We start from the raw sequence: 14,779 nt of genomic DNA, 5'->3' as shown, positions 1-14,779 counted from the left end.
AGCTAATAAACGGATAAAGAGAAACTCAAAAAGTAATTTCAAACATTGAACAAATGAATCAGCTATTTTTTTTTAAATGGGGGAGTTTGAAAAGCAGAACACAGAACTGTAATGGGTCTTCACAGTAGGTTTTATGTGAATGATGAAAAACTGTTCTACAGTGGTACTGAATGTTAATTAAGATTTTTCATTTCTATAAATAAACCCTTAGGGAAAAGCTAGAGAAATCATCTTCAATCCACATTTGGGTAGCACAGACATATAGTACATCTGAAGCTGAATCTCTGTCCTTGCCTATGCCATAGGTACAATGCTGATGGCATTAGAAGATAATACATTTGAAAACACTAAGAATATAAATGATTAATCATAAACACAAATACTTCAACGGATGCTAAATCCCTTCATAATAACTTTAAAAACTTTAGACAGCATTCCTGCTTGCTTGCTACTCAAGAATATTCTTTTGATGAAGTACTAGGGTTTCGGACTCTCAGGTCTCTAATTGGAAACTTCAGGATGTCTATCTAGAGGAAACAGCCTCTGGAAGTTGAATGAACGTTATTAGCTGAGCAGTAAATGGATCGATTGGTTTCTCATTTTCATTTATGATTTAACATGCCCACATTTCCACGGTCAGCCTTTGATAACATAGAACATGCTGGTGATAAATTATCCCAATGAACTAAATTATTCAACAGAAAAATGCTTTGTATGCTTTACTTTTAACATGTTTTTGTGCAAAACGGTTACTGAGACAAATAGGTTTCTTTTCAAGGTAAAAACAGATTTAAGAACATGTTATGAGAGAGAAAGTAAAACATGAATCATGTCAGGAGTGCTAAAGCTGGCAAACAAACTGAGACTGGAAATGAATGCTATGGACAATAAAAAGATTTTATAAGCTAAACTGGTAAGAAGTGAATCAAAAAAGAGATAGGACCAAGGCTCAAGGTACTGATAGTTATCCAGGGGATGAGGGAGGAAGGGAAGGTTTGAACTATTTGCTTCTTACTATCCTTTTTATTTCCTGGCAAGGAAAATGATCTTTGAACTGCAAAAAATATTTTTTTTAAAAAAGTTGGTTGCAGGGAATAGAAACCCAAGACAAGTGACAAGGTGGTTGGACTGAGCTGTGCTCAATAAGTTCAATTAATTAGGCCAAGATCAACTATATACTGGGTATAAAAGAACTGAAAAATGTGACTGCTGGTCTACTGGCAATGAAAGACCATGGAGAATGGAGGAGGTGCTACAGGACTAGGGAAGGGTAAATGCCCTGGTTTACATAAGTTGAAGTGTAACTGATAGCCTAGTGAGCTTGACTTTTTTTTCCTGGCAAATTCCAGCACTTAGAAAGAGATACAGTGATCAATGAAAGCTTTATGACTTCATCATGAATAGCTCAAGCCAAGCTAACAAACATTTTTGCCCAGGGCAGGTAGGCTAGCAACCTGGGGGAATGCCCTCATCAAAGAATGACAGAACAGAGCCCAAAAGGGCCTTTGAGTTCATTATCTACTTCGACCTGTCATTTTACATGGTGGAAAACAGAGCCTCAGAGAGGTTAGGTGCTTTAACTATAGTGACACATGTAGTAAATGGCAGAGCAGGATTCAAAACCATATCCTCTGGTTCCAAATCCAGTTTTTCCCATTGTATTGATAATACTACCTCCTGTATAATATACTTAGCTTTCAGCAACATATTTGACAGTCTTTCACAGTATCTTTATGGAAAAGATGAAGAGACACAGGCCAGATAACAAGCAGTTAAGTACATTTAGAAGCAGTTGAGTGACTAGACCTAAAAAGCAGTAAATTAGGGGTTGATGTCAATGTCAGTTTGGAATGAGATCTGTAAATTGGAGATAAATACAAATTCTTTTAAGTATTTCACAGGGTTGTTTGAGGCTCAACTGAGAATGCACTTTGCAAATATTTAAGTGCTATATAAGTATCAGTTATTAATAACTATTTCTATTCTATCTCTAATAGGATGACTTGTGCATCTGTCCTTAGCCCAGTGCTGCATTTTGTTTTTTAAACAATGATCTGGAAAAAGGAATAAATGGCATGCTTTGTCAAATTCGGAGATGACAAAACTTGAAGGGATTACTAACACAGATGAAAAAGTTCAATCATAAAAAGATCTTTGACAAGCCAGAATGATGGGAAGAACCTAATAAGATGAAATTTAATGAAATGCAAAATTCTACATTTGGACTAAAAAGAAATCAACTTTATGAGTATAAGATAGAGGCTGAGGGGTGATGGGACCAGTATTTTCCAAAATAAGTACAAATCAGAATTGGTAAAAAGAACTTCTTAATGAGGAGTTCCCTACTCTGATGAAATCACAAAAAAATTCCAGAAAAATAGCAGTCATAAAATGGATATTTTATGCTTCTAATTTTCCTGTAGGTCACATACAACTTGTTCTTTTCCATTCTTATATGACTTTGTACATGCCATTCTCCATACCTAAAAGACCTTCCTCTTTTCTTTTTTCAATAGTCTTGTAATCACAAAACATAACTACCCCTGAATCTGATCAATGTTCTACCCTACAATCCTTCTGTACATGGATTCAGCTGTGTTACATTATCCTTAACTGCTGGATAAATTGTTTTCTGTTGGCATGCATATGAGATGCCAACCTCCTAATTTAGACAGTAAGAGGCAGTGTATTTTAGTGAATAGAGAGTTAGCCTCATAATGAGTCCTGTCTCTGGCTGGGTAACTCTGAACCCTTGAACTTTTTCAGCACCCTAGGAAACTTTCTACCTTTTTAACCTATTTTTTTAAACACTTTATTTTTTTTTAATTTTGAGTTCCAAATTCTTTCCCTCTTTCCAGCCCCTCCCCTATTTATTGAGAAGGCAAGTAATATGATAGCTGTTATACACGTGAAGTTATGCAAAATTATTTTTCCACATTAGCCATGTGGTTAAAAAAAAAGAAAAAGAAAGCAGTAGATCATTGTATTGATTAGAACAGCTAAGTCATTCATAGCTGATCATCATACAATGTTGCTATTATTGTGTACAAGGTTCTGGATCTGCTCACTTCACACTGCATCAGTTCATGTAAGTTAATGTAAGTCTTCTCAGGTTTTTCAGAAACCATTCCCCTCATCATTTCTTACGACATAAAAGTATTCAATCATAATCATCTATCACAACTCATTTAGCCATTCCCCAATTGCTGGGCATCCCCTCAATTTCCAAATCTTGGCCACCACAAAAAGAGCTGCTACACATAATTTTGTATATTTGGGCCCTTTACCTTTTTCATTGATCTCTTTGGGATATAGATCTAGTAGTAATATTGCTGCATTAAAGGGTATGTACAGTTTTATAGCCCTTTGCATGTAGTCCCACATTGTTCTCCAGAATGGCTGGACCAGTCCTAGGAAACTTTCTATGTAAGTTACAAAACATATTTAGGGCAGAACTGAATTGGTAAAGGAAATTTTCTCAACTGGGAGCTCCCTATGCCAACGAAATCATAGATCCAACCCTTCTCTCCATCTCCACTCCCCCCAACCTCACATCAATTTAAAAAGTTGGTAACTTCTTGAAAGGAAAGAACTGTATATTTTTACTTTATTCCTGAACAGAATCTACTATACAGAAGACATTCAAATGCCTATAGAATGTGTAAAATAAATATTTTTTCAATACTTTCAAGGATTTGTAATTTGGCTTGGCTATATCCTCATCCCTCTCAATTATGCATATCACAACCCATCTAAGATTTAGTAAGATATCCTCAAGTGTTGCTGTGATCAAAAAATTAGCCAACTTTTAGCCAACTGATGCCCAAAGACTTCTCTCATTCCTTTCTCCAGTCTGAACTGACCTCGGTTCTATCATGTGCTTATCATATGACTATTCTCACCTGGATGCTGACTTTCCTCATCCTTACTTCCATCAGAGGCAATCCAGAGTGCCTCTCCCCCCAACCCTTGGGGTCATTACCTGTAACAACAATGTTACTAGCAGCTGTTGCAGGGGTGAAAGATCAACGACAAAAGCACACAGGAAGGCTGCTGGCACAGATTCTTTGATCTGCTTTTCTAAGGAAAGCAACTCTATGGGGTTAATAATCTTACTTTAATTAAACATACATATATCATTCACTTAGTTCAAGGGAAAAAGCCAGCACCCTGAACTTCAGAGAGTATACAAACAGAAATTACAAACAGAAACGATATAAACAGATCAACATACAGATTTCTGTCTGACCAAATCACAATACATAGTTACCAGAGAAGCACCAACATATGGATTTTTCAAGGGGGGTGGGGGGGTGGGGAGGTGGCGCTTTCAACAGCTACCCAGAGTCTTGTCACCAACACTCTTTCAATGAGTGTGTCCCCAAAGGTGAAATGCTAACCTCTGAGTATATATACACACTTCTTCCTGTTTAAAGGGCACCACAACCATGCCACTCAAACCCATGTGAACTAGGCCTTCCCTTGACTATGCAGATCATCAAAGACTCCCCATTCAATCAAAGATTCCTAGGTGCTGAGAAGCACTCCAAAACAAAGACAGCAAATTTACATTTGAAAGGCAAGACTCATCAAAGGTACTTGATTACCTTAGCATTCCAAAAGAGAAGAACAGCCAAAAAAAAAAAAGTGCCACCCTAATTACCATAACACTACCTCTGCTCCCAATAGGCAATGTTCTGGGACTATCTTCCCTGCCATTGTTCACCAAGATCCATGGCGCTTTGCTATCAGTCCTACAATGTTTTACCTGTTGGGTCCTATCACCTGGCTTTTACATCTACCTTAGAGGTTAACCCTACTCAATGTGTTTTCTTCCTCTACTTAGAATGTGAGCTCCTTGAGAGCAGATATTGTCCTCACTCTTCTATTTGTAGCCTGATAGGATCTACTAGAGATTGCTCAATATCAACACAACCTTCAAGAACCCATGCCATAATGGAGCAACAAAGGAGGACTAGAGTAGAATAAATGAAAGTCTTAATAATGACGGTCTCCTAATAGAATGTTAAACTTGGCTTCTACACTACTGAATCAAAGATTGATGATTTGAAAATATTTCCATAGATTACTGTTAAGTATTTAGTCGGCTCTCAAAATTAAAGAATTCAAATAATATATAATTAATTGATAAACAAATGATGAATCAAATTAATTCCATGACACTGGCAATCATTATGTTTAACTAGAAGAATTTCATAATAGATGAAAACTTCTTTTAATCCAAACTATAAAACAAAGCTGCCACATAAATCTAATGAACATATAGAGTTCATCTTTTATTAAAAGATTGTTAAAATGTATTTTGCTTTATTTTGGAAATGGTAACAAATGCTCTGACACTCCCAAACTGATAAATGGTCAAACATGAGAACAACTGGTTTACTAAGCAAGAAATTCGAACTATCAACAGATATGAAAAAATGTTCCAAATTGCTAGAGAAATGCAAATTAAAGCAAATGAGGTTCCCCACTGCAGCCATCAGATTGGCAAAGTTGACAAAAAAGAAAAAAGACAAATGTTGGAGGGGCTGTAGGCAGACAGGAATATTAATGGACTTTCAGTGGAACTGTGAATTGGTCTAGCCATTCTAGAAAGCAACTTGAAACTTTGTCCAACAAGTTACCAAACTGTGAATACCCTTTGACACAGCTATACCACCATTAGTCTTATACCCCAAAGAAATCAAAGGAAAAAGAAAAGAACACATATATGCCAAAAATATCTATAGCAGTTCTTTTGTGGAGACAAAAGCTAGAAACTATTGTACCATAAGAAATAATGAAAGATATGAGAAAAAGAAAACTTGTATGAAATAATAGTGAAGTGAGCAAAACCAGGTGAACAATTCATATAGAACGATAACGACAGCATTGTAAAGACAAACAACTCTGAAAGATTTAAGAACTCCAAGCAACAAAACGACCAACCACAATTTCAGAGAACTGATGATGAAATACATCATCCACCTCCGGACAAAGAGATAATAGATTCAGGGGCATTAATCCAAAGTCTATGCACAAGGATAAGATTTTTAAAAATGGCTTTTCCTAGCCACCACAAAAGTTAGAAGAGCAAACATGTGGCCACTGCTCCTATCTGGCCACGTTGCAGTATTAAACTCTCTTCTCATTGTGATACAGCAGAGTGGTATAATGAGACAGTTAAAATCAGGCCAAAAGAATGCTACTTTCTCTAAAGGGTAAAGATGAAGAAGTTCAGAGATAAAAGCTTCCTCCATAAGAACTTAGGGAGAAATGCAAACAATTAATAGTCCACATAGCCACAAATGATCACCTATCAATAAAAAAAAACCCTTTCAAATTCATACCACTTAAAATAGTTTAAACTGGTATGCTACCTAGATCTATAAATTAATGGAAATATATTCAACCAAAAACAAACGCTCTCTAAAATAAAATTTTAAAGTCTAATATATATAAAAAAGATTTTTTTCCAAGAATGTACTAAAAAGAAATCTATACCAAACTAGCTTTGCTTATTTCACCTTTACTCCTTATTACTGGTGTTAAAAATATTTGTTTAGTCACAGCTTTCTCTCCAAAAAAAACAAAAACAAAAACAAAAACAAAAAAAAAAACCCAGACTTTCCTGTAACTATCACAGTCTCCTGTTTATTTCTGAGCTAGTAGTGCACAACATCCCTTTGTGACAGTGTCACTGAAATAGCTGGGGAAAGCCTCATTGTGAGGAAGGAAAACAGTTGCTAAGGGGAAAGAAATCTTGAAAATTAGCAAGAGTCAAGGAAAACTGTGAACACATGGTACAGAATATGGCTTTCTGTTTAAATATAACATAGCTAAATGTTTCTGAGATTGACTGCTTCCAGTTTCTCATTCTCATTCATATATTCTCTCCCTCAGCCTCTTCTCCATCTCCTATCCCTGTCTCCTTCACCCCATCTGGGCATGCACTCACATGCACATGCGCACACATCAGTAGGAAGGGCTCTAAGCAGCCTGTTGGAATGTGCGTTTGATTTTGGATGTCTTTAACCCAGATTGCCAAAAACTGACTGAAAGACCTAAACTCCATTCTCAGGGAGACATCATGAGGCTGACAAAGTGATTTTTCAGGATGAATCAAACATACTTAACTCTACAGAAACTGACAACACTGAAGGGACCAGTGTCAAGTGACACCTGCACTAAAGGAACAAAGGCACAGAGTATCAAGTTTACTTAACACAACTTTTGATCAAAGAACATAATCAAGATACTTACCAAATATTTCTCCTCCACTAGCATATTCTGTCACCAAATAAATCATCCGCTCTGTTTCCATAACCTGGGTACAAAAGTAAGAAAATGACAATGATATACATGACAGGAAGACAAACTAACGATTCCTCTTTAGCCACAGGAAAAGCTGACACCCATTATTACCTGCAAGAAATTTGAAACACTTGTCTTTTTTCCAAAGATATATATACTGGTAAGAAACAGGAGGTGGGGGTGGAGTGGGGGGTGGAGCTTCATTCCTCAAAGTTCTTAAGTGTAGGAAACTTATTAATTGAGAGAGAGTCTCTCTCATCCTTGTTCCCACCAATGTCTTTATTTCTTCTCAGAAGCCAGAGAATTGAGAAATACAGAAGCTGCCAAGAAGCAAAGCTGAAGGTTCCTACCCAACATTAATCACTCAAATCTCAGAAATGCTGAAAGGAAGAGAAAAAAAAAAACACTTTACAAAACCCAGGAACTATAATTTTGTGCCTTTTCTAAGTGGAAATGACCATTTACTTCCAAACTATTAATTTACCTCCCAGTACAAGTTAAAGATCAGCCTCTGATATCTGTATTTGGATGTGGTCTCTGTTTTTGAAATGTCTTTCCCTCAGCTATCTATCTTGTCACATTGGTCTTCTTAAATGCCAAGTGTTGAGGCCTGGTACAGCCTGGTATATAAACCAACAGGGGAATCCAGCAGCCAAGAAATTTAATGCGATGTTAAGCCTCCTTAGGAGAGACAATGTCCAACAATGGATAGTTGAATAATTCTGATGTATCTATACCATGCCATGGTCAGGTCACACATGGCTGAATTCAGTTCTAGGTGTCACATTTTAAGAAAGATATAAACAGCTGGAAGAGGCCCCGAAGAATCACAACCAGGATAGTGAAGGGTCTCTGGTTTCTCATGTCACTAAGAACTGGGAATACTGGGAGAAATATTAGGAGGGACATAATAATAGGTCTTCAACTATTTGAAGGGCTTCCATGTGAAGGAAGTAATAGACGTGTCATGCCTGATCCCAAAAGAAGGAGCAAGAATTAGAAGATAACAGTCTAGAAAAATTTTTTTAAAAGAATCAGAATTCAAAAATGGCAAGTTTAGGCCTGATGTAATGAAAAACTTGCTAATAATTAAAGCTATACAAAGTCTCCACATAAAAGTTGTAAGACCACTTCTCAAGTATGCTGGAGAGTACATCCTTTTTCAGGTACAAGTTGGAATATTTTGATTGTGAGGTCCTTTGCACTGGTGGCCACAATGGTTCCATTTTTCTTTGAATGCTGAGTAATTTGCCAATATAATGGCAGCTGCCAGAGGAGATAAAATGAAAGCCTCCCCCCCCCAAAAAAAAAGAAAAAGAGGGGTGTGAAAATGTTACTAATATTACATGTGAGAGTTGGGAATATGGTTATATGTCTAAAAATTTGGTGAGCTGGTAAAATTGTGGACAAGATGGAAAGTTTTTACAATTCAGATACAAGGCTGACTTACTTAAATCAATTTCTTGAGAAATATCAAAAGAGGCTATATTAAGGACAAAAGAGTAGTTGTTTTTTTAAAAGGTAAATTCAAGAAGTGTCTATGGTCTTTAAAGAAGAGACAAATTGGGTCCTCTGAAGTTTAGAAAAAGTTCTTCAGAAGGTAGCAGATGAGCAAAAACTCAAGAGTGGGATTTACTTCAAGGGCAAGGCATGGGTGGAGACAAGCATAATTTAACCTGACCAATTTCAACAGGCCAATTCCTGCAAATATTATCCATTTCCCTTTGTAGGGATTAATCCTCATGAGAAGCCTTCTATGTTAAAGCTTTAACAACACATACTATTAAAATGTGGCCTTTCTTTAAAGTTTGAGCATTGTGCCCTGAATTTGCTTAAGTCTTAAACATTTCCTTCAGTCATCCACATGCCTAGACCAGTAACAAGCAAGTATTACAGGATAATAATGACAAGGCTACTCATTTTAACTGAGAGTGGGGGTGTGGGGAGTAGGGGAGTAGGGCGGGGAGGATGAGAGTCCTATCCATTACTAGGAAAGAGCTGTTCTGACATATATACAGGCTTTTAAGTATGGCTGCTCCCTTTTCCTGAGGGGCAGCTAGGGGGCAGAGTGGACAGAGTGCTGGGCCTGGAGTCAGGAAAATTCATCTTCCTAAACTGAAATCCAGCCTCAGACACTTACTAGCAGTGTGACCCTGGGCAAGTCATTTAACTCTTTGCCTTAGTTTCCTCATCTGTAAAATGAGCTGGAGAAGGACATGGCAAACCCTCCAATATCTTTGCCAAGAAAATCCCAAATGGGGTCACTAAGAGTCAGACACAACTGAAAAACAACTAAACAAAACAAAAAGCTCTCTATTCAGACAGAATATACATTTGCCTATATAATGAAAGGTCAGAGTTTTCAAAAATGCTTTCTGCAAGCCAATGTTCACATTTTGTCCTCCACTTAAACCTGGTCTGAAATTCCTGACATCAGAGTTACTAAATTGAGTTAGGGTAGTATCATATCCAGAATACCACTGTTAAGGATTAAAATAAAAATCTAGAGGAGCAAAGCTGATAATGCAGCTTGTCATTAAGATAATGAAAATTATCATAGAATTTTAGAGCTGGAAGAAACCTTAGTGGTTATCTAGCATAACCTTTGTATTTTTAAAATGAGGAAAATTAATTTTAGAGAGGTTAAGGAATTTCCCAAGATGGCATGTCTAGTGAGTAATAAAGCTAAGATTTGAACTCAGGAGAGGCAATATAATGTACTGGAAAGAGTACTAGATTTGGAATGATAAGACAGCATTTTACTTTGGCTCTGCTACTTGCGGTGTGACCCAGAAGACAAGGTAAAGGGAAAAATCTTATAATATGGGAAATATTAACATTACTGGTATGGAGGGTAGTTTGAGAGGTTCCAAAAGGCCCCAACCGTCCAAGAAGCCCTCCCAGTCGCCCTGAAAAAGTCATTTAACTCTGTTTGCCTTAGTTTCCTCATCTGTAAACTAAACTGGAGAAGAACATGGCAAAGCACTCCAGTGCTCCGTCTTTGCCAAGAAAACCCCAAATGAGGTCAGACAACTGAAAAATGACTAACTGAACTGATCAGGAACACCCCAGCTTAAGAGTCTGAGAATGACAAACAACACATCCTCTTTGCAAACCACTATGAAATTCTCCCTACTGCAAAAAAAAAAAAAAAAAAAAAAAAATTGGAGCGTATGCAAAATAGCAGGAGTAGGAGAGTGTCCTTCAATTAGAAAAATGGCTGAATAAAAAATATAAATAGTATATGAATGACAGATGAATGGAATGGAACATTATTGCACTGTAAGAAAGGAAAAATATGAGGAATTAAGAAAAGCACAGGATCACATCTCCTACCCAGAGCTGTGAAAGGTGGATGATATGCTTTTCTAATTATTTTTTAACTGATATCTTGTTTTTTCTATCACCAAAATTTCTCGTTTTGTTCTTTCTATTATACTGCAAGTCAGCCTATATAACAAATAATCTATTTTAAAGAAAACAAAAGAAGGCAAAAACCAATTCACAAACCCAATTAATACATTAAAAGTGTCTGAACTGTGGACATCCTACATCTGCAAACGGGAGGAAGAAGCTGTCTTCTCATTTCTCTCCTTTGGGCCTGTACTTGTTCTTTGTAGTTCTGCAGCATTAACTTTGGAATGTTTTGTGGTTGTTCTTTCCATTTACAATGTTGTAGTCAGGGCACATGTTATTTCCTTGATACAAGATTCTGCATTAGATCACGTAAATTTTACCATGCATCTCTGTATTCATCATGGTTCTTACTTTTTAAAGAACAGTAATATTCTGTTCATGTGCCACCATTTATTTAGATATTCTCCACTGATAGGCATCTAACTTTATATCCATTCATTTCTTTGCTACCACAAAAAAATGCTGCTATAAATATTTTGGTGTTTGGGGACTTTCTTCTTATCAATGACCTCCTCGGGGCACAGGCCTAGTAGTATAATTTCTAGATCAAAAGGTATGGGGAATTTAGTCACTTTATTTCCATAATTCTAAATTGCTGTCCAAAATGGTAATACTGATCCACAGATACACCAAAAATGCACTATCTTTATGCAAGACCTCAAACATTGACTATTCCCATCTTTAGTCACCTTTGTCAATGTGCTGGGTATGAGGTTCTTTGCATTTCTCTTCTTATCAATGCCTTGAAGTACCCTTTCATTTTTAGGTTATCAATCATTTGAGAATTATTTGTTTATATTGCCTGACCATGTTTTCTACTAGGGAATAAGGAAGGCTTATAATATATGTGTGTGTATATGTATATGCACACATACATGCATATGTGTGTATGCATCCTTATATTTATATATGTATATATTTAAAATAAATACATGATGAAACATCAACTAAGACCCAGCTGTATGTGTATATATGTGTTACATATATACACATACATATATAGATAGATAGATAGATATTATATTTATCTTGGCTACTGGATACTTGGATATCTGAAAAATTTTATGCAAAGTTTTTTTTTCCTCATTTGATCACTTCACTTATCCTAGGTGCCTTAATTTTGTGAAAAAACTGTTCTGCACGAACACACATAACTGTGTGCATAGATATACCTATAAATGTATATCTGTCTGTTGTCTGTATATTTTGAATATTCAACCCTTATCTGAGAAATGTGATGCAAAGATCTTTTTCTCATTCAATCACTTCATTTCTTACAGAGATGCACCAATTTGGTTTGTGTAAAAGCTATTCACTTTCATGTAATCAATGTTACGTATTTTATCTTTCCTAATTGCTTTTATTCCTCATTTGGTTAAGAATATACCTCCTAGAACACAGAACTATAAAATGTGCATACCCTTTGGCCCAGCAATACTACTACTAGGTCTTTATCCCAAAGAGATCAAAGAAAAAGGAAAAGGATCTATACGTACAAAAATATTCATAGAGGCTCTTTTCATGGTGGCAAACAGTTGGAAATCAAGGGGATGCTCATCAACTGGGAATGACTCAACAAGCTGTGGCATACATTTGTGATGGAGTACTATTGTGCTGTGGGCAATGACCAGGGGAGCAGTTTCAGTAAAATATGGCCAGACTTATATGAACTGATTCAAAGTGAAGTCAGAAGAACCAGGAGATCATTGTGCACAGTAACAGCAATGTTGTAATGATGATCAACTGGGAAAGGCTTAGCTACTCTGATCAATACAACGATCCAAGACAATTCCAAAAGACCCATGATAAAAACGCCATCCACCTCCACAGAGAGAACTGATGAACTTGAGTGCAGATTGAAGTATAATTTTCTCACTTTATTTTTCTTGCTTTTTTGGGAGTATGGCTAATATGGAAATATGTTTTGCATAATTTACATGTATAATTGATATATTGCTTGCCTCCTCAGTGAATGGGGTAGGGGTGGGAAGGAAAGAGAGAATTTAGAACTCAAAATTTTAGAAGAAAAGAATGTTTTTAAAAATATATCTACTATGTAGTCCTACTTCTGTCACATACTATTTCTGGCCATGGCAAAGTCATTTAACCTCTCAGTGCTACTCTGTAAGACTCTAAGTTAGAGATAGGGTGCTAATTTATTTCAGTAGAGGTAGTTTCCACACTGAGAGACAAACAAAAACACAAGCCACACATTTATGGATGTTAGGTGAAATAAAGTATTGCAAGGGTATGCAAAAAAAAAAACAAAAAAAAATACACCTCCAACACAAGTATATGATCTCCTTTTCTAAACTATTAATTTCTAATTAAAGCAATTTAGTTATTTTAATATGCCTGCTTTACTTCCTTATTTATTGGGGGAAATTCTAATTTATCCCCATTGAACATGATGCTTGCTTTTCATTTTAGATATTTTAATGGTTTTTTTAAATCTCACTAAGCATATACTTTGTAGGGTTTTTGGCATAAAGTAGAATTGTATTTTGTGAAAGGCTTTTAATAATCATGTGATCTTGGATGTTTGTTTTTAATACTATTAATTATATTGTTTGTTTTTCTAATGTTGAAGCATCCCCATCACTGGATCAGGGATTTAACTTTTTCTTATATAAACTGCTGCAGTCCATATGACAAGATTTTCTCTATAATTTCATAGTTATGGGGATGAGTAACAAAAGAAGGGAGTTGATTACAAAAGATAAAATAATAACTGATTACATGAAACCAAAAAGTTTCTGCACAAAATTTGAACATAGCTTTTTTAATTGAATTTTTTATTAAGCACACATAGCTTTGTGCATATGTGTGTGTGTGTGTGTGTGTGTGTGTATGTATATATCTGTTTGTTGTCTATATATTTTGAATACTCAACCCTTATCTGAGAAATGTGGTACAAGGATTTTTTTCTCATTTGATTTACTAAATTTTATTAAACTTTTTAATTAAATTTCTCAGATAATCCAAGGTATCCAAGATATATAGACAAAGAAATATGTGCATATGTACACGCTGGGGGGGGGGGGGGGGGGGAGAATAACCAAAATCCATTCTACAACAGAGAAGTAGTCAAAGGATATAACAGTTCTCAAAATGGCAAACTATTAACAACCATTTGGAAAAACTGCCCCAAACAACTAATAATGCACAGATACAGTACCGTACCTGAAATCAGGAAGTTCTTAATTCAAATACAGTCTCAGCGAGTTACAGAGTTGTATGACTCAACTTCCATATGCCTCAGGTTCCTCAAGTATAAAATGGGGGGGGGGCGGGGGGAGAGAACACAATAGCTCTGAGGGTTGCCATGAGAATCAAATGAGATAATATTTGTAAATTGCTTATTACAGTGCCTGGCCCAAAGGATGTGTCATGTGTTAGATATTTTTATTATTATGATAATTACTATTATTGCTTTATAAGGTTTTGCCTTATACCCAGCAAAGAGGCAAAGGTGGACAAAAGGTGTAAATAGTCAATCCCGGAGGCATACTAGTGCATTTCTGGTGGAGTTGTGAGACAATAGAACTACTTCAGCAAGCAATTTAGAATCATGTAAATAAAGTTACTATAATGTCCATACATTAAGAGTGATGGCACACACCAGTAATCTCTGCTACTAGAGATGATAAGGCTGGTGGAGGTTCCTGAACTTGGGAGTCGAGGATTTCAGTAGAGATAAAGCTGATTAAGTGTCTGCACTGTCTGTAATATGGTAAGCTTCTGGGAAGGAGGTGTCACCAACCCGGCTAAGGATTGGTGAACCAGCCTAGGTCAGAAACAAAACAGGTCAAAGATTCCACACCATTCAGTGGGAAGAGGTCCATGAATGGTTTCTTTGCATCTAGGCCAGATAGAAAGACCCAGTCTCAGAAAAAATTAAAATAATAAAGACACCTCCCCCTACTCTTTTGCAGAAGCAGAAGGTCCACAGTCATCATATACTAGATATATTTTCAGACCCTTTCAATGCATTGGTTGTGTTTGCTCTTTGGAGGGGGGGGGGTGTCTCTTCTTCCCTTTTTTTGTT

General features: G+C 36.3%; 1 protein-coding gene across 3 annotated transcripts in view; it reads right to left on the bottom strand.

The window, feature by feature from the left end:
• The window catches only part of SIK3 (SIK family kinase 3), a 279,460-nt gene that overhangs the window by 115,312 nt on the left and 149,369 nt on the right, over window positions 1-14,779 (bottom strand). For all 3 annotated transcript variants that reach the window (XM_036744847.1, XM_036744846.1, XM_036744848.1), the window contains exon 3: window positions 7,264-7,327. In XM_036744847.1, the coding sequence (XP_036600742.1) occupies window positions 7,264-7,327 (64 nt within the window). The remainder of the gene's footprint in view (window positions 1-7,263; window positions 7,328-14,779) is intronic.

This window comes from Trichosurus vulpecula, chromosome 2 (genome assembly GCF_011100635.1).
Source record: "Trichosurus vulpecula isolate mTriVul1 chromosome 2, mTriVul1.pri, whole genome shotgun sequence".
NCBI lineage: Eukaryota > Metazoa > Chordata > Mammalia > Diprotodontia > Phalangeridae > Trichosurus > Trichosurus vulpecula.
This window is presented reverse-complemented; position numbering and strand designations above follow the sequence as displayed.